The 21,531-nt window shown below is 40.6% G+C and overlaps 1 protein-coding gene across 2 annotated transcripts in view; it reads left to right on the top strand.

Moving 5' to 3' along the window:
* Positions 1-21,531, top strand: part of FMN1 (formin 1) — a 429,632-nt gene that overhangs the window by 391,710 nt on the left and 16,391 nt on the right. For both annotated transcript variants that reach the window (XM_030814363.1, XM_030814364.1), the window contains one exon: positions 4,614-4,763. In XM_030814363.1, coding sequence (XP_030670223.1) covers positions 4,614-4,763 — 150 coding nt within the window. The remainder of the gene's footprint in view (positions 1-4,613; positions 4,764-21,531) is intronic.

Genomic DNA, 21,531 nt, shown 5'->3' on the forward strand with positions numbered 1-21,531 from the left:
ACAGGTAGGGGTAGGAGACAGCATATAAGGACAAATGAGCTTTACAAATGTGTGAGAGGAATAGTTGCCCAGTTAGGAATTTAGATGCAAATAAACAGATTGTAGAAATTAACCATTTTCCTCCTGTCTAGCCACAATTTGTGAGACTTCTGAAATCCCATAGACAGTGCCATCTGCCCTGCTTTCACAGGTGCCAACATCTTGCCCTGCTTCCTACTGTAATTACCAATAAGATTAAAACGCTGGTGAAAGCAAGGTGAAGGCAAGTCTTGCACTTTGCTAAGTGCAGACATATTCTCAAATCGTGCTTATCATCCTATCATAATAATCATTCAAAACTGAGATAATTCCATGGTTATGTTTTTAGGAGTTTATGTCTCTCTATTGACCTTATTCCTATATTAAGCTTCCCTTCCCAATGCATAAAACTAGCACGTCTGCATTATAGAAACATCCAGCACATAGAGAAGAGATTATCAACAAGGGCACGTTGGTGTCAGGCCAAACAGAAATTCAGCTTCTGGGGCAGATGTCAAATTTCTAATACCTTTTCAGGATTCTTGCTGAAGGAAAAGGGGGCCCACCATAGAGGGGCCGAAGCTGCTGCCGTGCATTAGCTCTGCGGAGGGGAGTCATAAATTCTGGTTGTCAGCGTTTTCCGTGGCTTTGTGGTGAAGGTAGTCTAGCTTTCATGTCATACATGAAATATGTTAGATCCCATCTTTAATGTAGAAACCACAGTTGTTTGGTTATACTCTTTAAGGAGGTCGTGGTCAGTGTTGCAATATTTGTGTGAGATTAGTGAATTCTTATGTTTTATTCTCAAGAGAAACAATTTACTCTGAGGCTAAGGAATATTTGCTTTTCCTAAGCAGTTTCTGAAGGCATGCATGTAAGACAATAAGTGGATGTGTTCCGCTCTGGGTCTCAGGACTGTAAAAGTAAAACAGTTCACTTCGCTACAGGCTCTTTGATGTAATCATTGTCTGTACTTTAAAAATGTTTGCCCGAATTAAAAAGATACAAATCAGACAGGGAATTATAGCAGAGAGAAAAGGGGTCAGGGACTAGTTTGCAGTGAAATAAAAAAGTTATATAAAACCAAACATAGGATTAGAAATCAATCTTTTAAAAGTTGAGAGCCATTTTAGAGCTATCTGCTAACAAATAGAAATTTTAAATCGCATGATTGACCTTTGTTTCCTGTATATTAGAGAAAATTCTCCTGGTTGTTAAATATCAGCAATTTTCTTGTCTAAATTACAAAAGATTTTCAGTGGTCAGCCTCTGTGAATCAAAACTGAATTTAAAATGAAAGGAGTTCTATCTAGGAAAGACAACAATCTAGGCCTTATCAAACCATTGCAGGTTCATATTCTAGCTTTTAGCTTTTTCTTAAACAGTGGAATAACAATGAAATCAAATAAGGCACACTGGTATTTTTTCTTGTGTTTTTGTTTTTTTGTTTTTTGAGACGGAGTCTCGCTCTGTCGCCCAGACTGGATTGCAGTGGCACGATCTCGGCTCACTGCAAGCTCCGCCTCCCAGGTTCACGCCATTCTCCTGCCTCAGCCTCCCAAGTGGCTGGGCCTGCAGGTGGCCACCACCACGCCTGGCTAATTTTTTTTTTTTTTTTTTTTTTTTTTTTTTAGTAGAGACGGGGTTTCAACGTGTTAGCCAGGATGATCTCAATCTCCTGACCTCGTGATCGGACCACCTCGGCCTCCCAAAGTGCTAGGATTACAGGCGTGAGCCACCGTGCCCGGCCAAATAAGGCACATTCTTGAAGTGACTTTATCTTTGTCAAAGCTGCTGAGTGCCAAAGCCAGGCCATTCTCTGGGACTCTGTTTACTTTGGTTCTTCTGAAGAGATTCACTTGCTTTCTTAGTTTCCAAAACACGTAGGGAAAAAAAGCCTGAAATTTAGTATTTTTTTTAGTGTTTCCGCCCCTTTAAGGGAGAGTAAGCAAGCAGTACCTCACAAATCCCCAGGGAGAGAGGCAAGGAGGGCAGTGGTTAGCTTCAGTTTAGAGTTGGGAAAATCGAGGCCCACAGGAGGATGACGTGTTTTTCTTAGGCTGTGCAACAACCACCAAATCACTCTTGTCATTCTCTGAAACTGCACCAGGATTTGCCATATGTTGATCTCACAGTCTAGACTCCAGATAATGCCAGAGGTGTCAGGTGTTCCATGAAGCACAATAACTGGACTTCACTGTATTTTGCTGGAAAATCAGAAGATAAGTTGTTCCTCTAAATACTAGAAATGAAAGACTTTCCCTTCCCCATGAATGCTCAAATAAATATGTATCTGTATAGAAGGTAAGCATAAGAAAGAAAAAATAATCACATGCCCTCCCTGGGGTAGTGCATGTTATGTGTGATACAGAGGACACCTGTGTCTAAAGTAGAGAAGGGTGGGGGAGAACGACTATTTTGTCTCTTAAATGCCTGTGTTATTGAGCATGAGCAACAGAAAGGTAAAGCAGACAGAGCATTTCACAGAAAATCAGGGGACCTGAATTCCAGGCCCAACCCTACCAGTGAATAATGCCACGCAGTCTTTCCAGGTCTCTGTTTTGTCATCTAGAAAGTCTTTTTTTTTTTTTTTTTTTGAGACGGAGTCTCGCTGTCGCACAGGCTGGAGTGCAGTGGCGCGATCTCGGCTCACTGCAGGCTCCACCCCCTGGGGTTCACGCCATTCTCCTGCCTCAGCCTCCACAGTAGCTGGGACTATAGGCACCCGCCACCTCGCCCAGCTAATTTTTTGTACTTTTAGTAGAGACGGGGTTTCACCGTGTTAGCCAGGATGGTCTTGATCTCCTGACCTCATGATCCGCCCGCCTCGGCCTCCCAAAGTGCTGGGATTACAGGCGTGAGCCACTGTGCCCAGCTGTTTTGTCATCTATAAAATGATAATTTGGGCAAGTCATCCTGTAAATTCCTTCCCATTCTAAAGTCCTGTGACTTTATAGGAAATGAATGCCTGTTCCTATAGGTTATATAACTCTCTACTTAGGTATTCCCATGCTATAGTCAAAATAATTTTCATTTAAGTGAAATAAAGTTACATGCTATAGAGTGTACATTTGGTTTTACCAGTGTTTGGACTGCCATGGAAATAAGGGTTATGTCTGGGGCAAGAGTGGACATTGCCACGTTCTTCCCTTCCTGGTTTTTCTTGCCATTATGTATGTTTGGAATTATAATAGAGTCCCATAAGAGATTACTGCAGTTATTGCCTTTCTCCACTTATGCACTTCCAGTCTTTTAATAACTGGGAGCCAAAATTCCCTGACCAGTAGTTTTAATTTGCATTAAAAACAGATTTATTCTTTACAGAAGCACAAAGAATTTATGGGACTCAGAGCTGCAGCTCTAGCTTGGATCTCGCCTAATCGTAGCCATGGAATCAATTAACAGTTCATCTGTGAAATGTGATAAAATCTTATGAGATACATATTGCCCAATAACTGAGAACGAGATGAAAGTATGCTCCATAACAGTAACGGAGCTTCAGGGGTTTTACAATCACCATTGAATAGAGTTCTATTAGAAAATCAGTATTCAGGATGGCCACACAAAAGAAAAAAAAAAAAAAAACGCTGTGTCTGAACAGATGATAGAGCATTGAGTAATAAACCTGGCCAGCCATTCCTGCTTTGATTAGTTTCCAACACCCTAGAAAAGGGGGTCATTTATTTAAGTGTTCTTGCTCATGGCAAATGAGCTTGTGAGGCTTGGGGTAGGTGGGGGTGAGGGGGAAAGATTGAGTTCAAAGCTGTAAATTGCTGCAAAGCTAGTGCCTCCAAGAAGGGCTGCTTGGGAGGCCTAGGTAGTCTGGTGTGCAGTGAGCCTTGCTGGGATAGGTCTTACTGATATCTGGGAATCCACTCTGGAAAATTGGGATTCTTTACTGACCAGATTGGAGATCATTTTTCCAAGATCAGAAATGGTTTTTCATCCAAAACTTGCCATGCCTACAACTGTATCTGTTTTTGTACATCGGTGGTTTGTATTCTTGTATCATATTAAGCTTTAAAAGGTAGCCCTCCTAAAGATCATATCACCTACATCTCTTATTTTACCCTTGAGAAAATTGAGAGTCAAAGATGCTGAGTGATTGACCCAAGATTACAAAGCCAGTATATGCCAGAATAAGGATAGAATGGATTTTCTTGCTTTTCTGTGAAACATTTGACAGATTAGTTATTCCCAATGAGCTATCGAACTGACCGCTGCTAATGCTGCAGTGTGTCATCCGCCTTACATGTAATCACTAAACATAAAATGAAGAGCAGGGAAGAGACGGGGATCTGAGATGAAGAACAAACTCAAGACATTTTACCTACACAACCCCAGAAATTATACATGCTGATTTCATACAGATAAGATGTGCCCAGGAGCATCCCAATCAAATTCCATTTTTTGGCAAATCAGTTTGAGGAAATAGATTTTCTGAGGCTTACAATAAACTTCAGTAACTATGAGCCCCCAGCTTCTACAGAATAAACACACGGGAAACTGCCCCCAGCATCCCACCTCTAATGGATTTTAGTGTTGACAATTTCTCACCCTCTACCTCATTCCATTTTCCCCCCTACCTGTTGCAGTTTTGAAACAACAGTAGGATATTTTGGGATGAAGCCAAAGTCTGGTGAGAAGGAGATCACACCCAGCTACGTGTTTATGGTGTGGTACGAGTTCTGCAGTGACTTCAAGACAATTTGGAAACGGGAGAGTAAAAACATATCTAAAGAAAGGTAAGGTTCAAATAAAGATTTTAATGCCTCCTTCAGGAGCCTAGGAAACTGCACTCTTAAACCTATCAAAGTGTGTCTATTTCACACGTGTCAATGTTTTCTTTCGGATCAAGTGGTCATTGAGGAAGGACTTTTGCCTCAGGGATTGTAGGGAAATTCGGGGAAAGCTTGCTGTCCACACAGGCAGATACGCTCACATGATCTGATAAGTTACACTTTCTTAACCCCTTCCAATTACTAGCTAGTAAATGAAAGGAGGGTTGTGCTAATTTGCAACAGATTGCTTCTCTGTGTATTTTCATGTTGGCCCAGGCTAAATGAGGCAGCCTTGCTGTCGCAGACAGTATAGACAAATAAAAGTGAATGCTTTTCCCATTAATATACTGAACTTGCATCAAAGGAAAATCTCTGTGACTCAGGCCACACTTCACACAGCGTGGAAGCCCCGCATTGGATTTACAGCGCCACTTCTGACTCCCTGTATCCTGCTGCAGACATCAAACTGTGTGCCGCTCAGCCTCATTGCAGCGCCCGATTTTATTAGCTGGGGGTAGAAGAAAAACCTCTACTCGGAATATAGACTGGGGTGTGTGTGTGCGTGTGTGTGTGTGTTTTCCTTAGAGAGATTGAATTTGCCCCTATTTATCCGAAAAAAAGCATTTCTGCCTGATCATTTTTGTGATTGGGTTGCCACTGTTCTGGAAGGGGTGTCATGGATTTAAACTTTAAACAGGTCTTACTACTATTCCTGTGGAACAGATGTATGAGAATGGCATTCAAAACAGAGTGGAAGGAGACAAAAAATTCCTCAGCATAAGGAAAATGATGTATTTCATTATAGCATCTACATTTTCCTAACCTTTGAGGCCTGACATTCCATAATTCAGTATTTTTATTCTTCACTTCGTAATCAAAAGATATATACATAATATATTTATAGACACATCACAACCTACCCTAATATATTTCACCTTAAAACACTAGTAAGTGGATCAAAATTGTGAGATTTTTGACCTGGTATTAGTCTCTAAGTATTTTCTCAGGGAGCTAAAAAAAGAGAAAGGCCTTCTTTCTTTCCAAGGAAGTTAAAGAACTTTAAAAACGTTTATCTACACATCTTCCCATCATTACTTCTTTGGGAACATGGGAATTAAACTGAGTATATCCATTATACAGATAAAACTGAAGCAGAGAAAAGTACCATTGTTGAGAAAATAGGTCATTGATTATAACATGAAAAAAATCCTAAAAATCTTGGCACCCAACCCACAGCTCTTACCCTGCAATCACTTATTTAGCCCTTTAAAGTAAGCTAAAATTAGTTTCTCTGGAATCATTTCTCATACGAAAATGCTGTTCTTAAAACAGCATAGGAGCTGGCCAGTCTGCCCTCCAGGTCCACACACCTTGAGGCTGGGACATCCAGCAGTGGGCCTGGAATGTACAGCTTTTGCTTCAGAATTTGCACCTCAGATTTTGAGCACAGTCCTTAGTATATTTGTCCTTGGGGCCCTAAAAATGGTCTAAAACAAACAAAAGACCAACAGAGAAGGCAATTAATTGCTTTATATGTTATCTTCTGTTGAAATAACTGTATTCCAAATTAAAGAGTGTTCTCTATCATAGAAGTTAGATGAAAGAAATTGTGAGTCTGTCATAGAGGTGGTATCCAGAAGTCCTTCAAAATGACAGTATCTCTGATTCCCAGCCACGGGCGTTTGTCGCATTGCTTCCTGGGTGCAGCTGTTGAATTGCCCGCTTCACACTCTGTAAACCAACCCCTTTACAGGGTCATGACCTCACAAGACCCTTTTCGGTTCTTCTCATTTCACAGTTTCAGGGGACCCTTCATTCCAGCCATGCTCTGTGAGGATGGATCACCAAGGTTTCTACCCTAAAACAACACCTCTGAAAGTCGATGATGGCTAATAAAATATTTCTGGAGGCAGCAGCATGGTTAGGAAAATCTGTGTGTTAAGAAATATTAGCGCATTATGTGTATTACTGCTCAACCATTTAAACAAACTGCTTAATATCCAGGGTTTTCTTAAAATCCTGGAGTGAGAACTTTGTTAAAGTGTTCTCTATCTGCTAAAGATTTTAGCTTCTTGCCTGTTAGAATCACACATTCATTACGGTAAAATAAGCAAATTAACTGGAATTTTTCTATTAAATGAGAAACACTATAATTGCTTTGTTTACATCTATTTAATGGTATTTGATATTATAGTTTCAATTATACTTTCCCCAGAAACCCAATATATCCCAACAACACTAAACATCAGGATGCAACATAACATCATTAAGAAGGGCATCCTAAAAAATAAAACTCATAACCAAAATAAAAACCTGACAATGTGTAATTATAAAGAAAAAAACTAGTTTAGGATCTCATCAGAAAAATTCAACTCACTTAATTTTTAAATATATTTGAAAGCCAACTAAGTGCTCAAAATCATTGGAAAAATTAAGAATCAGTAGTAGCATTTTCAAAGGGACAGGTTTCATGGAAAATAGCGTTTTGTTTAAATTCTACTTCCAAATGAGATGGAAGTGTTGAAAACTACTTAGGCCACTGGAGGTTAATTTTAGGTGGTGGAGAATATTTACTTTTCCTACTTAGGCTAGTTTTCGTGAGTACACATTAGTTTGATGCAAAATTGACATGAATGTATCTTCATAACAAGATAACAACTTCCCCTCATAAAATCCAGAATAATCTCTAAACATACAAATGACCACATAAAAATATCCTAAGTTCTTGTGCCTTGTGAGTGAACAATAATCTTATTAAAACTAGTGTCAGGGCACAACTCTGTGGCTCAGTAGAAGAAACAATATTTCGCTGGGGAATATGGTTTACCTGGAGATTAACTGTATCTTTGGAAGAGCAATCTACTGTGTCATGGTATATTAATGGCTTTCAATTTTCCTTGGCATTCAAGCCAATCTGAAGCAAAAGAGCAAACTTCTGAGCCCAGGCACAAATCCGAAAGCGCCACTTTCTAGAAGTGCAGTCTGTGACCCACTCAGTCATCGTGCTGCCCCTGGTATCAGGACTCATCTTTCAATGAAGCATCCCAGTCCCTTCTCTTATCCCTTCTGAATATGTGCAGTGCTGAGCAGTGTAAAAAAAGACCTGGAGACAGCTGAAAACAGGCATTTTTACCCTTCACCCCGCCACCCCCTCACCCCCATTAATTGGCTTGTGATCTTGGGCCAGTCACTTATTCACTGGGAACCCAACTGTCACATGTGTAAAATGTATGTATTAGGATGAAGCAGGAACTAAATGGTGACTGTGAGCTCTTCTAGCTCAAAATCTCTATGAATCTAGAAACTACTGTTCTAATTTTCTGAGGAACTGTGTGTTTCACTTCTGCCATAGTGCCCCTCACCTTTGCTCTTGAGCTATAGGTACTATATTGGAAGATATTTGAAGCAAGGACTTGCAGGTGAGTTGGGAGAGAGATTAGGTGCCAGAAAGAATTTTCATTGCCCTCTTGGAATTGGTAAATGTCTATAGCTACCTTGCCTCACCTGAACCCCCAGTTCTTCTCGTAAAATACTAATGTCGGCCTTTGTTTTGTTTTCCTTTGAGTCATTCAGGCTAGAATGCCATGACGCAGTCATAGCTCACTGCAGCATTGACCTCCTGGGCTCAAGCAATCCTCCTGCCTTAGCCTACTGAGTAGCTGGGACTACAGGTGTGCATCACCATACCTAGCTAATTTTATTTTTTTATTTTTGTAGAGACGGTGTCTCACTGTGTTGCCCAGGCTGGTCTCAAACTCCTGGGCTCAAACAATCCTCCTGCCTTGGCCTCCCAAAGTGCTGGGATTACAGGCATGAGCCACCACGCCTGATCCTAATGTTGTTCTTGAAGATCACGTTTTTTTATGGAGCATGTACACAAAACGTTTTTTTTCTCTGCTCATCTGTATCCAACATTGCATTTATGATGTATCATAATTCAAGGTTTATTTTATCCTCGGAAGCAACTTTGCCTCACTTTTACCTTTTTATGCACTTTTGTATTTGTACCTCCTGATATCCAAACATTCAATGAATTTTTGGTACACGTGTTTCTTCCACCTGTTAAATCAATAGATTATCCAAGTATATGCATAACTGCAAGGAGGTAACCTAATTTTTGCTGATACCTTTATTGGCTATTCTTTACTCTTTTTTTTTGGCTGCGGAATTATTCTGGGTGATGGGACCCTTACTTACAAAACATTCCACCATTTAGGATATCCTAAGACTGCCCCCACATATGCCCACGCATGCACATGAACCACTGCCTCCCACAAAATGAGCTGTGAATTTGCAAAAGGTACAGAAGGCCTAGGGGAGTCATGACTCCAGGAATAAAGTCTGGGCATATAATTCACCCTGAGCCAAAGCAAACTTTAAAAGTGCCATTTAAAAACCCCATAATGGGTAAGTAATGAGTGAATTAGAAGTTTGGTGAATTTTATGTGAAATGAAAGTAAGAAATTTCACTATACTCATAGCTATAATTTACACCATAGGGGAATGGATAGTTACCTTGTTTTTTCTTTTGGGGGTGGGGGGGGCTGTTTTTTTATTACCCAGCCACCTACCAATAGGGTTTTTGTTTTAAGTATATTACTTGCTGTTGTTATGGGTGATTATGGAACTGCTGTACCCTTGACAGAAAATAGTTCAAAGCTGTTGTGAGGCTATCCTGAAAGCTGTTATCAGAGCTCCCTACTGCTCAGCTCACTTTAGGACCAAGAGTTGGGGACTTAGAGACGCTGTCACTCAATCCACAAGCCACTGACTGCAGTGTAGACACTATGGGAATTCTTTTCTTTACATGATAAACTTATTCCTAGAAAAAGCTCCATAAATACATTTTTATTTATTGAATTCTGCTTTCCTACTGACATACATACATGATAATTTCAGTAACTTGTAACATGTTAACTTTCTTTTCCTTGCCCTGTGTTATGTAGTTAAATGGCTTGTATTCATTTAACCACTGAAGAGCTGCTTATTTTTAAAAATCCCTTAATAATACAGTCACCCTCTAATTAATTGTCAAAACTTTGAATTTTCCTAAATCACATTTGAAAATGGTTCTGTGCAAATACACAAACAGTTAATGCCCCAAGACCTAACTGATAAACAGAATTATCATAATCACAAAGAACAGCTGGGCGCAGTGGCTCATGCCTGTAATCCCAGCACTTTGGGAGGTGGAGGCCGGTGGATGACCTGAGGTCAGGAGTTCAAGATCAGCCTGGCTAACATGGTGAAACCTCATCTCTACTAAAAAATGCAAAAATTGGCTGGGTGTGGTGGTGCACACCTGTAATCCCAGCTACTCGGGAGGCTGAGGCAGGAGAATTACTTGAGCCTGGGAGGCGAAGGTTGCAGCGAAGCAAGATTGCGCCACTGCACTCCAACCTGGGCAACAGAGTGAGACCGTCTTTAAAAAAAAAAAAGAAAAGAAATCACAAATAATAAAACCTGCTTATTCCCCAAGCAATAAATTTAAAACTACGTCTGCAAAATTAAAAATATGCCATGAATAAGTCTTAAGGTCTTTGATCTTTCTTAGAAGTGCATAGAAGAGCCAGGCACGGTGGCTCATGCCTGTAATCCCAGCACTTTGGGGGGCCGAGGCGGGCGGATCCAGAGGTCAGGAGATAGAGACCATCCTGGCTAGCATGGTGGAGCCCCGTCTCTACTGAAAGTACAAAAAATTGGTCATGCGTGGTGGCGGGCGCCTGTGGTCCTGGCTGCTCGGGAGGCTGAGGCAGGAGAATGGCGTGAACCCGGGAGGCAGAGCTTGCAGTGAGCCGAGATCGTGCCACTGAACTCCAGCCTGGGCGACAGAGCGAGACTCCATCTCAAAAAAAAAAGTGCATAGAAGAAAACGCTGACGTATGCTGCCTTCTCTCTCTGCTTTGGCTACCTAAAAGGCAAGGGCCCCTTGTCCTATGATCACGTGACTTCCTTCACCTTATCAATCACAAGATTCACCCTCCTTACCCTGCCCCCTTGTCTTGTATGTAATACCAACGCACCCAGCTGTTCGGGGCCACTACCCGTCTCCACCTCTTGATGGTAGTGGTCCCCCGGGCCCAGCTGCTTTCTCTTTAAAAAAAAAAAAAATGCCATGAATAAGGAGAAAGGATAAACTAAAAAACTGTAAGAATTATAGGATCATTGGTTTAAAAAACTATACACACCTCTTGGCCCTCTTTCCTCTGAAAGCATCATTCCATCTCTTCTTTTCCATTCTAACTTCTTTTAAAAGAATGATTTACCTTCATTTCCTTATTTCCTTTTTCATACCACACACTCCTTCCTGTCTCAGTAAGGATAATGTCTTGGCTGCCATAACAGAGACCAAAATAACTGTTGCTTAAACAAAGGAAAAATCAATTTTCCTGCTGTATAACAATCTGAATGCAAGGAGTTTGGATGTCAGGAACCCAGTTTTCTTCTCTTTTGTGGCTGCCATCCTTAAGGTAAGGTCCTTATTCCCAACGTGTAAGGGGGCACACGTAAGGTCTGCTACCATTGCTGCTGAGTTCCTGCCAGTGGGAAGGGGACTACACAACCTTTCCTTTTAATATTAAATAGCATGGGCTGGAAGGTGCACACATCACTTCCACTGTATGCCATCGGACAGAACTTAGTCTCATGACCATACACAAGGGAGACCAGGAAATGTAGGCTTAGCTGGGAGCCATGTCCCTGCTAAAGACTTATGGTTTCCTTTACTAAAGGAAGCAGGAGAACTGCATATTGAGGTTGTTACTAGACTGTGTCACATTTCCTAATTGTGAAATCAGATGACTCCTCCTAACTAACTCTTTGCCACTGCTAGTTTTTTTGGTTTTGTTTTTTTTCTTTGAGAGGGAGTCCTGCTCTGTTGCCCAGGCTGGAGTGCAGTGGCGCAATCTCGGCTCACTACAGGCTCCACCTTCTGGGTTCACCCCATTCTCCAGCCTCAGCCTCCCGAGTAGCTGGGACTACAGGCGCCTGCCACCATGCCCAGCTAATTTTTTTTTTTTTTTTTTTTTTTTTTTTGTATTTTTAGTAGAGACAGGGTTTCACTGTGTTAGCCAGAATGGTCTCAATCTCCTGACCTCGTGATCTGCCTGCCTCGGCCTCCCAAAGTGTGCCACTGCTAGTTTTTCACACTGATGGTAGTTTCCTCCATCTCGAAATGCCTCCTTGCTCTGATAGTATATTGGGTCTCTCTGCGAAGGGTCTCTCTGCGAAGGTGACCACTCCCCTTCTTCATCTCCCTCCTTAGCTCCTCTGTTTCTTCTATTCCTTAAGTGTGGGCCATCCCCAAGGTAAATCTCAGTGTTCCTCTTTTCTGCTCTGTACTCTCTGTGTAGCTAGTCCCAACTATTTTCACAGCTTCACCTATCACCTCATTGCCAAGGCCTCCCAAGTTTTAGACCTAAATTTCCTACTGCACCTAAACAGTATACCCAACCTTCATCTGCAATTCAATATGTCTCAGTTGGAAATTATTCTATCTCAAGTAAGGCCTATTCCTCTTAGGCTCCCTGACTTTCAATTGCAACACTATCCTCCTCCTAGTAGCAAAAGGCAGGCTGGAAATGAGAATTGTCTTTACTGCTACAAGATTTATTTTTCATCTATTTCTGACTCTTTATAGTTTTGCCCCCTTAATGGTGATTGTTCTTTACCCTGTATTTGAGGTGTCTCTGCTCTAATTCAGGACTCTATCATCTCTCACTTGGATTATTGAAACATCCTTCTAACTCTTCTCTCTGCCTAGAGGTTTTCTATTTCCTCTTTAAGTGTCCCTGAATGTTGCATCCAATTATCTTTCCAAAACAGAATTTAGATCATAGTTATCTCTTTAAACATATTCTGTGGTTTTCCATTGCTCATGAAATAAAGGGAAGATAATTAGCCATGGTTGGTACTTTAATTTATTAATGTATTAAGTTCTCACAATGGCCCTGAAAAACAAAAAAGGTTTATCGCTATTTCACAGCTAAGCATGAGAGAGTAAATGAATTTTCAATGTCATAGTTTCATTAATAAACAGAATGAGGATGAGAACCTAGGTCTTTTTTTTTTTTACACTGAAGCTTGAGCTCTTTCAAGAACTTCATATTCTCTCCCAAATTATAGCATGGCCCTCTGAGAACCTGCCCTAAACTCACTCTTCAGCCTCATTTCGTATAGCCTCATCCCTCCCTGCACCTACTGTGACCACTCACTGTCTCACACCTGCACTTTCTTTCCTTGTGTTCTCATTCGATAATTTCTTCATACTGCATTGCCCCCCATTATTTCCTGCTGATCAAAATAGAGTCGTCCTTCAAGGACTGCCTCCAGAAACCAGGTTCTGTAGAAATTTTCTGAAATCTCCCTTAATAAAAGAATTAGCTTTTCCTGTGGGCTCTGACAGCATTTTCTTCTTACGATCCTTTAGTATTTAATTCATTCCAACTTGTTATTTTAGCAGTTTATGTATATCTTTCCACGTCTAGTACAGAAGCCTGTTCTTTGCTGTGTCTTGTATGGTGCATTCTCCAGCACACAGCTGGATATTGAAAGAGCATTGAAGATCCTGGCTGGTGTAAGAGTTTGGAGGAAGAAATGATCCAAAGAAAATGTGGAAGCTACAGGGAGCTTTGAGAAGACACTTAGCCATAATCAGGACCACCCTAAGGAGATAGTTTTAGAGGAGATTCAGAAGCCAGTGGGGCAGTGTTAGAGATCAGCAGCTCCCAAACCTGGCAGATCTTCCAGGTCACCTGGAGGTCATTGTAAAAATGTAAACAGATCCACTGAATCAGAATACCAAAGGGTAGAGTCTAGAAATCTGTGGTTTTAGAAACTCCACAGAGATGGCAGAGCAAGAACACATTTTGTGTTTAGTTTCCTTAATAAATGCCTTGGCTTCACCATCCTCTTGTTTACATGTACCAGGTAGGCTTTGGAGATCAGAGATTGACACCTTCCTAGTGATTCTTACGTTCAGCCAAGTTTAGGAACTCCTGGGCTCAGGTGATCTTCCAGTTCTCTTCCAACCCGGACTTCCTGCGATTTTAAGTAGAAAATGAGCTGGGCATTGACAGCAGATGAATTTGGCTACATAGACATAAATAGGCGGACCTGGGTGACTCAACACACTTCTGGAGGAATCATGCAGTGTTATTCCTGGGATCAGCCTAACTAACTGCCCTCTTCTCTGTGCTTCCTTCTTTGAGTGCTTGGTCTACTCCAGTCTCTTGTGTATTTGCACATTCCTATAATGTAAATTTGCAGCACTTAATTTAAACACATAGAATCATGTGTCACTTAACTAGTGGGATACATTGTGAGAAATGTATTGTTAGGTGATTTCATCATTGTGCAAACATTATAGACTGTACTTACACAAACCTAGATGGCGTAGCCTACTTCACACCTAGGCTAGATGGCATAACCTAGTGTTCTTAGGCTACAAACCTGTACGGCAGGTTACTGTACTTAATATAATTGTAACACAGTGGTATTTGTGCATCTAAACATATCTAAACACAGAAAAGGTACAGTAAAAGTATAGTATAAAAGATAGAAAATGGTACACCTGTGTAGGGCACTTAACCGTGAATGGAGCTTGCAGAACTGGAAATTGCTCTGGGTGAGTCAGTGAGTCAGTGGTGGGTGAATCTGAAGGCCTAGAATATTACTGTACCCTACTGTAGACGTTATAAACGCTGTATATTTAGGCTACACTAAATTTATTTTTATAATAAAGTAGTTGTGCCACAACATTATGATGGCTATGACTTCACTAGGCAATAGGAGTTTTTGAGCTCCATTATAACCTTATGGGAGTGTGTGACTCTACTTTAAAACTACTATAATATTTACATAAAGGTATGATTTAAAAATATTATGTCTCAAGTGATATACAAACTATGAAACTATTCTGGAAAAATTTACTGATCACATACAGTGTCCTTCGTGAAGCTTTCTCCAATCTGTGTGAGCTATCTTATCTCCAGAATTTTGGGGGTTTACTGTATCTTCAATTTTGGCATTTAATGATGTGGTTTTTTATTCATTTGGTTATAGGCACTTTCTCTTTTAGATAAATCATAGGCCCCTAGAAGATAATTACAATGTCTTGTACCACTTTGTTTTCTCTGTAGCACCTTGTTTTTCCCTATATATAGTAGATGCTGAGTTAATATTTGTTGAACAAATAAATAATCACTGTGTTTCTTTTTGCCATGTTGAAATTGATTGCAAGATTTGCTGTCTGCTGCTGATAGATGAAAAATCTTGTTTATTTGGGTTTTGGTGGTAGAAGTCCCTAAATGTATCCCATATGGGTTGCTTTTGCCCAAGAATCTAAAATCTTAATAGCTTTGTTAAAGAGAATAGACATGTTCAGAACAAGAAAGATTAGTTAATGGAGTAAAACAATCGCCAGCTCTGTTCTTGACTGTATTACTTTCAATTTGTTTAGAAAAAAACAAGGAAGTGGAGATCCTTTGGATTCATGGCTACGCCAAGCCTCAAACCTCTTTGGAGCTCAAATCAAAACCTTAGAGAGCATCTGTCCACACTCTATTTCCCTAGCTTGGCAGAGAACAATGGAAACCTAAAGTATGTCTCCTTCATTCAGCCTAGAATATTTCTAAATTACTTATCTGTGGGACTCCTGACAGCTCCTGCCTTGGGCAGAGATGCAACAGGGGGCTGCCTGGGTAGAATTATTTGAGGGGCGCCAGAGAGACTCCTTACTCCAGACAATCTTCCCTGTTTCCTCACCCTTTTGTTCCAGTCACCCATGCAAACATGCTGTCAGTGCTAGTTTTTGGTGAGACTCGGTAGGTGGTAGAGGTTTCAAAACCAAAAGAGCGGGCAGCTTGCGTCTGCTAGCACATGCACGTCTTCATTATCCGGATTGGAAATGTCTCGCAGAGACTAATGCATTTCAATTAAATTTGCAAATTTATGACACAGGGCTGATTTCAGTTTTCAAACTGTCTCCCAGACTACTCTCCCTAAATGAGGAAATGAATGCAATGCTGTTACCTTTCACTCTGCACCTAAATCGCCGGGTCGGCTCTGGGTGTTATGTCTACTAAGTGCAGAGTGATTGGCTTTAACTGATCATGCATTCCAGGGCAAGTCCAGGGCTCCCCAACTTCAACTCCCCTGTGGCCTGGGGGAGAAGCTTTGCAAACGGAAGAGGCCTTTGTTCTGCAATTAATCACTTGAAGTCAAAGTATGTTTGGGTACTACAAGTGATAGCTCACAAAAACTATGAAGTGGCTGATCTGTGTAGCTGGTGAAATGCATGAAGTCTCTAAGAGAAGATTTTTACTTTTAAATATGAAAATATCTTAGGAATAGAGTAGGGAAAATTGTCAGATTTAGATTTGACAAAGTACACAATTGGACAAAGTAGAAGTGATATGCTAATTTATCATGGAATATCTTTCTTTTTTAAGAGACAAGGTCTCATTCTTTTGCCCAGGCTAGAATGCAGTGGTGTCATCATAGTAACCTCCAATTCCTGGGATCAAGTGATCCTCCTGCCTCAGCCTCCTAACTAGTTAGGACTACAGGCACACATCATCTTGCCCAACTCATTTTTTAAAAAGCATTTTTTAGTTGAGAGGGTCTTGTTATGTTGCCCAGGCTGGCCTTGAACTCCTAGCCTCAAGCAGTCCTCCTGCCTCAGCCTCCCAAAGCACTGGAATTACAGGTGTGAGCCACCATGCCCAACTGGAATAACTTTTAAAGGCTAAATTCTGGTGTGTTAGGAGCTAAGCCTAAGATTACTTTCTGCTGGTGTTCTTACTTTCCTGCTGGTCTGTTTTATCATGGCTGTAGCGAAACTGACCTGGGAGGCACAGGAGGTGGTTGGTGCCAGAGTGGTCAGGGCCGAAGGTCAGACTCTGAAGAGAAAATGAGCATGGAAGAGTGTGTGTCTCTCTAAGTACGTGGCCCTGTTGGCCTGCCTGGGATAAATGAACTTGGGGTTACCCATTATTTCTTACTGTTTATGGCTCTTTTCTCTTAGTTTTATTTTTCTACCCTTTGGAAACATTCCGCATAGGCTAGTCAATGATGTTTTCATCAGCTGCTGCAGCAAGGAAAAAATTTCTCTTTAAATTGAGAAATTAATGAGTTTGTTGTTTTTTCTTACAGTAGAGAGTGACTTTACTTACTTCATTGACTTTTATAGCAATTAACCTTGTGCAATAGTTGTGTCAGGAATTTAGAAATGCCTCGTGAGTGAATGTTGTCAAGATGGATAGAAATGAGAGTGGTCCTCACAGCCCTGGTCAGGTCTCTACGATCTCACTTCTTTAGAATCCAAGTTGGACATTAGTCCCTTTTCGCCTGGAGAAACAATTTGACTCTGTGAACTGGGGGCCGTACCCTGTATAGACTCAAGGAGTATCAAAAGACCTGAACAAACCATATAGAGTGGACAGAGCCTTACTTCTGATGTTCAGGCCACCAGGCAGTGGTTGGAGGGATGGCTGGACATAGCTATATCCCTCTGAAAGCATATTTAAAACAGCCCTTGTGGCGTTAATACCATCTATGCTTCAGGTAAGCCTAATGAGAAAAAGATCAAAATGTTGCCCTCAATCTTCTCTATTCAAAATGCCATAAACCATGTGATATTGAGCTTTCTGAGGCAAGGAAGCCATTTCCATGATGCCCGTAAGTCTATATGCTATTCCTTGTGCCTTGGCCTGATGTGACTTAGTTCAAAGCTGCCAGGAGATCATGGCAAAGGAGTGAATATTCACTCCTTTTTGTATTTCATCCTTGAAGCTCTATATACCCCTTTTCTGACTTTTTCTTCGAAGGGAGACCATAAGAGTGTCATTATTTGCTCATAGAAGCTGTCCCTGGTAATGACTGGTAAAGCAAAGCTATATTGGGTAGTCAGACCGGTGAGTCATTTATTTTACAGGTGTGATCTACAGTGAGGGCCAATACCTTTTCTATACCACAGAAACCTTATTCACCACTCCAAAGGACCATAGGCCAGAATTGACTGAGCCAGTGGTAAAAATGTGTTTTTTGCATGTTCCTGTGTTTATCATGTTCCTCCGTGTATTTCTGAACAGTCATGAGAATGAAGAGCTCTTGCATTTATTAGAGAGATTCTGAACTCCTGTCTTTACATTTAGGGTAAATCCAGTGGTGCAGCAGCTTGAACCTTCAGTTTTTATCATCCTACTTTTTAGGGAACGTGGGCATTTCCTGTGGCATGCTGACTTAAAGGCACATCACTTGTTGGCACACAGAGCATACCTTATCCATTCTTTAGACCATTTTTAACTTCTTTCTTTAGCAACGAGAGATATTAAAATCTTTTTTTAAAGAAATTCATATTATAGCTGGTCAGATCTCATGTGTTTCCGAAGATGCCTTTCATGAACCATATTCCCTCAATGTGTCTCTTTTCTTTGCCTTTGTCTGCCAATATTTCCAAAGCCCTTAACTTTTAATGGCTTGGATGAAGAAACATACATGATCTGAGTCAAGCAGTGATTAATTTTAGTCACACTGTACTAGATAGCTGGTAGGGCTTTCTTTTTAAAGCTAGTAGCACTAGAGGCCAAAAGTTTATTCCTCTGCTCCTGAAGTCACCTCTCAGTCCTGTTGTCTACAATACAAAAGCAAGTAATGTATTAACAAAAATGCCCTGATAATATTACTGGATTGTATTTTCTCTACTGACTGAAATGAACCAATCATTATTATTTAGGAGAATTTCTAACATATCCCCCATAGGTGTTTAAAATATAATGCTATTTTTCAGGGGCCAGTTGCCTATTTTTAAACACTAAAATTAATCCCATAGGTTAGAGTGTAAACCCCAACCTGAACCATGATTTGAGACCTGTTGTGTCCAGACACCAGTCATCAGCCCAAATTCCTTTTTTTCATTAAAAATATAACTTAGCCTTTGTCTGGGCTTGGTGGCTTACACCTGTAATCCTAACACTTTGGGAGGCCGAGGCAGGTGGATTGCTTGAGCTCAGGAGTTTGAGACCAGCCTGGGCAACATGGTGAAACCTCGTCTCTACAAAAAAAAAAAAAAAAAAAAAATATATATATATATATATATGTATGTACATACACACACACAGACATATATTTGTGTATATATATACACACACACACAGATGTGCATATCTATACACATGCACACACACACACCTAGCATCATACTTTAGAGTTACTCAAAAGTTAATAGGTTGACAGTCTTATTACAGTTCACACAGATATGTTGAATGCGAAAGAAAGGAAACGAGGATGAGCAGATGAACCTCCCCCCCCCAAAAAAAGTTAATTGCAGTCACAGAATTAAGTTGGGAGAAGCCATAGGCAAGGTGTAATAAGATAGCTCTATTTAATTTTCATTCTGAAGCTGTTAAAAGCAAAGGAGGCAAATAGATATTGGAAAGTTGCATAGGGCAGAAATTAGGGAGATGAAGCAAAATTCCAGAAAAGACCATAAATAAAATGAATCATAATGAAACGTGAGACAATCTCTGCCTTTATGAGAGGAAAGTAAATGGGTGCCCCACTTATTTCCACAGTCTGGTTCATCTGGATCTGTCCCCACTGTGCCTGTCTGTATTTGCCAGACACTGGTGATCTCACAGGCTTAGAACTTACCTGGAAAGTAACAAGCAGAGGAGAGTGGGAAAGCTGGCCATGTTGTGATTTTTGTAGATTTGATGTTTTACTGGAGCCCAAAATCTGAAATCTTGTGGTTAAGGCTGTCAGAAGAATCATCCCCTTGTCTTCTTAAATCAGTTGTCTATCTCTAAGATATTCATAGTTCTTTAGGAAGAAGCTTTCTGTTGGCTTCTGTTGTCTTTCTCCTGAAGAGGAAGGTGTGTTTTGGTTTGTTTTGTTTTTTGTTTTTCCCCCTAGGAGCTTCAAAAGGTTCTGTTAAAAAAAAAAAAAAAAAAAAAAAAAAAAAAAAAAAAAGCTCTTTTTGTCTAAATAAAAACATAAATCATCAATGTATAAAACAAAGTAAAGCTTTTCTAACTGAAGCAGAGCTTGCCAACATTGGCATCTAGAGGATTCCCTAATTCTGCCTCTTCTTCCTGAAACACCTTTGCTGAAGGTTAAAGCTCTTTGAAAAATAGTTTACAAACACTGCTCCAAACTACTGGATTTTCCAGTAGTGAAAAGGAGTGTAAAGCAGCCTGAACACTCTTATCTGCCCCATTTCCTCCATATCTCATTTATCTCTTGATTGGCTTGTGTGCTCGATCCCTGTGGTCAAAAATAAAAGCACTTCTGTTATTACAAACTTCATGATGATTTCAGTATCTTCTGCCTTGTACAACACAAACCAGTGAAATACTGAATGTCAAAAGAATAAAGACATTGTACTTCCTCAGTCTCACAGATGGCTAGATTCTGAAAATTGACTTGATTTAGCTACAGCCGTATGCCTCTAGCCTGTAGAAAGCCCACAGTATGCCATAGGCTTTCCCAAAAGATGAGGCTATAACAGTGGGGAGCCTAAATCTCTCAATGGAAAGGCATGCCACCTCAACTACCTTTTTTTTTGAGATGGAGTCTCGCTCTGTCGCCCAGGCTGGAGTGCAGTGGCATGATATCAGCTCACTGCAAGCTCCCCCCGCCGGGTTCACACCATTCTCCTGCCTCAGCCTCCCGAGTAGCTGGGACTACAGGTGCCCGCCATCACATCCAGCTAATTTTTTGTATTTTTAGTAGAGACGGGGATTCACTCTGATAGCCAGGATGGTTTCGATCTCCTGACCTCATGATCCACTTGCCTCGGCCTCCCAAAGTGCTGGGATTACAGGCATGAGCCACCACACCCGGCCAGGTTACAGTCAACTTCTACAGAGTCAAGACTAGGCAAGAACATCAGAGGACATGACTCACTTTCCCATCTTATACTTGTGTCTTTCCTCAGTAGACGTTGGCAGCACTTGGTATTTACTGGGGTTCCCAATAACTCCTTAGGGAGCATATGCATGATAATGAGAAAGAGGAAAAGATAAAGTTTTCAGAAATTTTACTGAGACATTTATGAATTGAGAATATATATTTTCTTTCTCTGACATGTTTGTATGTTTTTTTCCTATATTTCCAAATTATTTTGTAAGGATTGCCATATAACCTTTATTTTTTTTTTTATTTTTATCAATTCAGGAGGTACATGGATTTGTGCAGGTTTGTTACATGGATATATTTCATAGTGGCAGGGTTTGGGCTTCTACTGTATCCACCACCCAAAGAGTGAACCTTGTACCCAATAGATTATTTGTTGACCCTCACTGTCTTCCCACTCTCCCCACCCCTAGCATCTGTTATTTCCCTCTATATGTCCATGTGTTACCATTGTTTAGCTCCCACTTATAAGTGAGACCATGCAGTATTTGAATTTCTTTTTCTGAGTTATTTCACTTAGGATAATGGTCTGCAGCTCCATCTGTGTTGCTGCAATGGAGGTGATTTCATTCTTTTTATGACTGCATAGTATTTCATGGTGTATATGATCCACATTTTCTTTGTCCAATCATCTACTGATGGACATTAGAGCCAACATCTAGGCCAGAAACAAAAACAAGTCCACAAACAATGAGGAGGTTGAACATGTATGCAACTAGAAACTGTCTAACGAGCAAATTTTCTTTGATTAACTGCAAAAAGCCCTTACCTCCTAAGTGGGAGAAATAAATTCCAGACTTGGGACAAAGTTACATAA

The sequence above is a fragment of the Nomascus leucogenys genome, chromosome 6, assembly GCF_006542625.1.
Source record: "Nomascus leucogenys isolate Asia chromosome 6, Asia_NLE_v1, whole genome shotgun sequence".
Lineage (NCBI taxonomy): Eukaryota > Metazoa > Chordata > Mammalia > Primates > Hylobatidae > Nomascus > Nomascus leucogenys.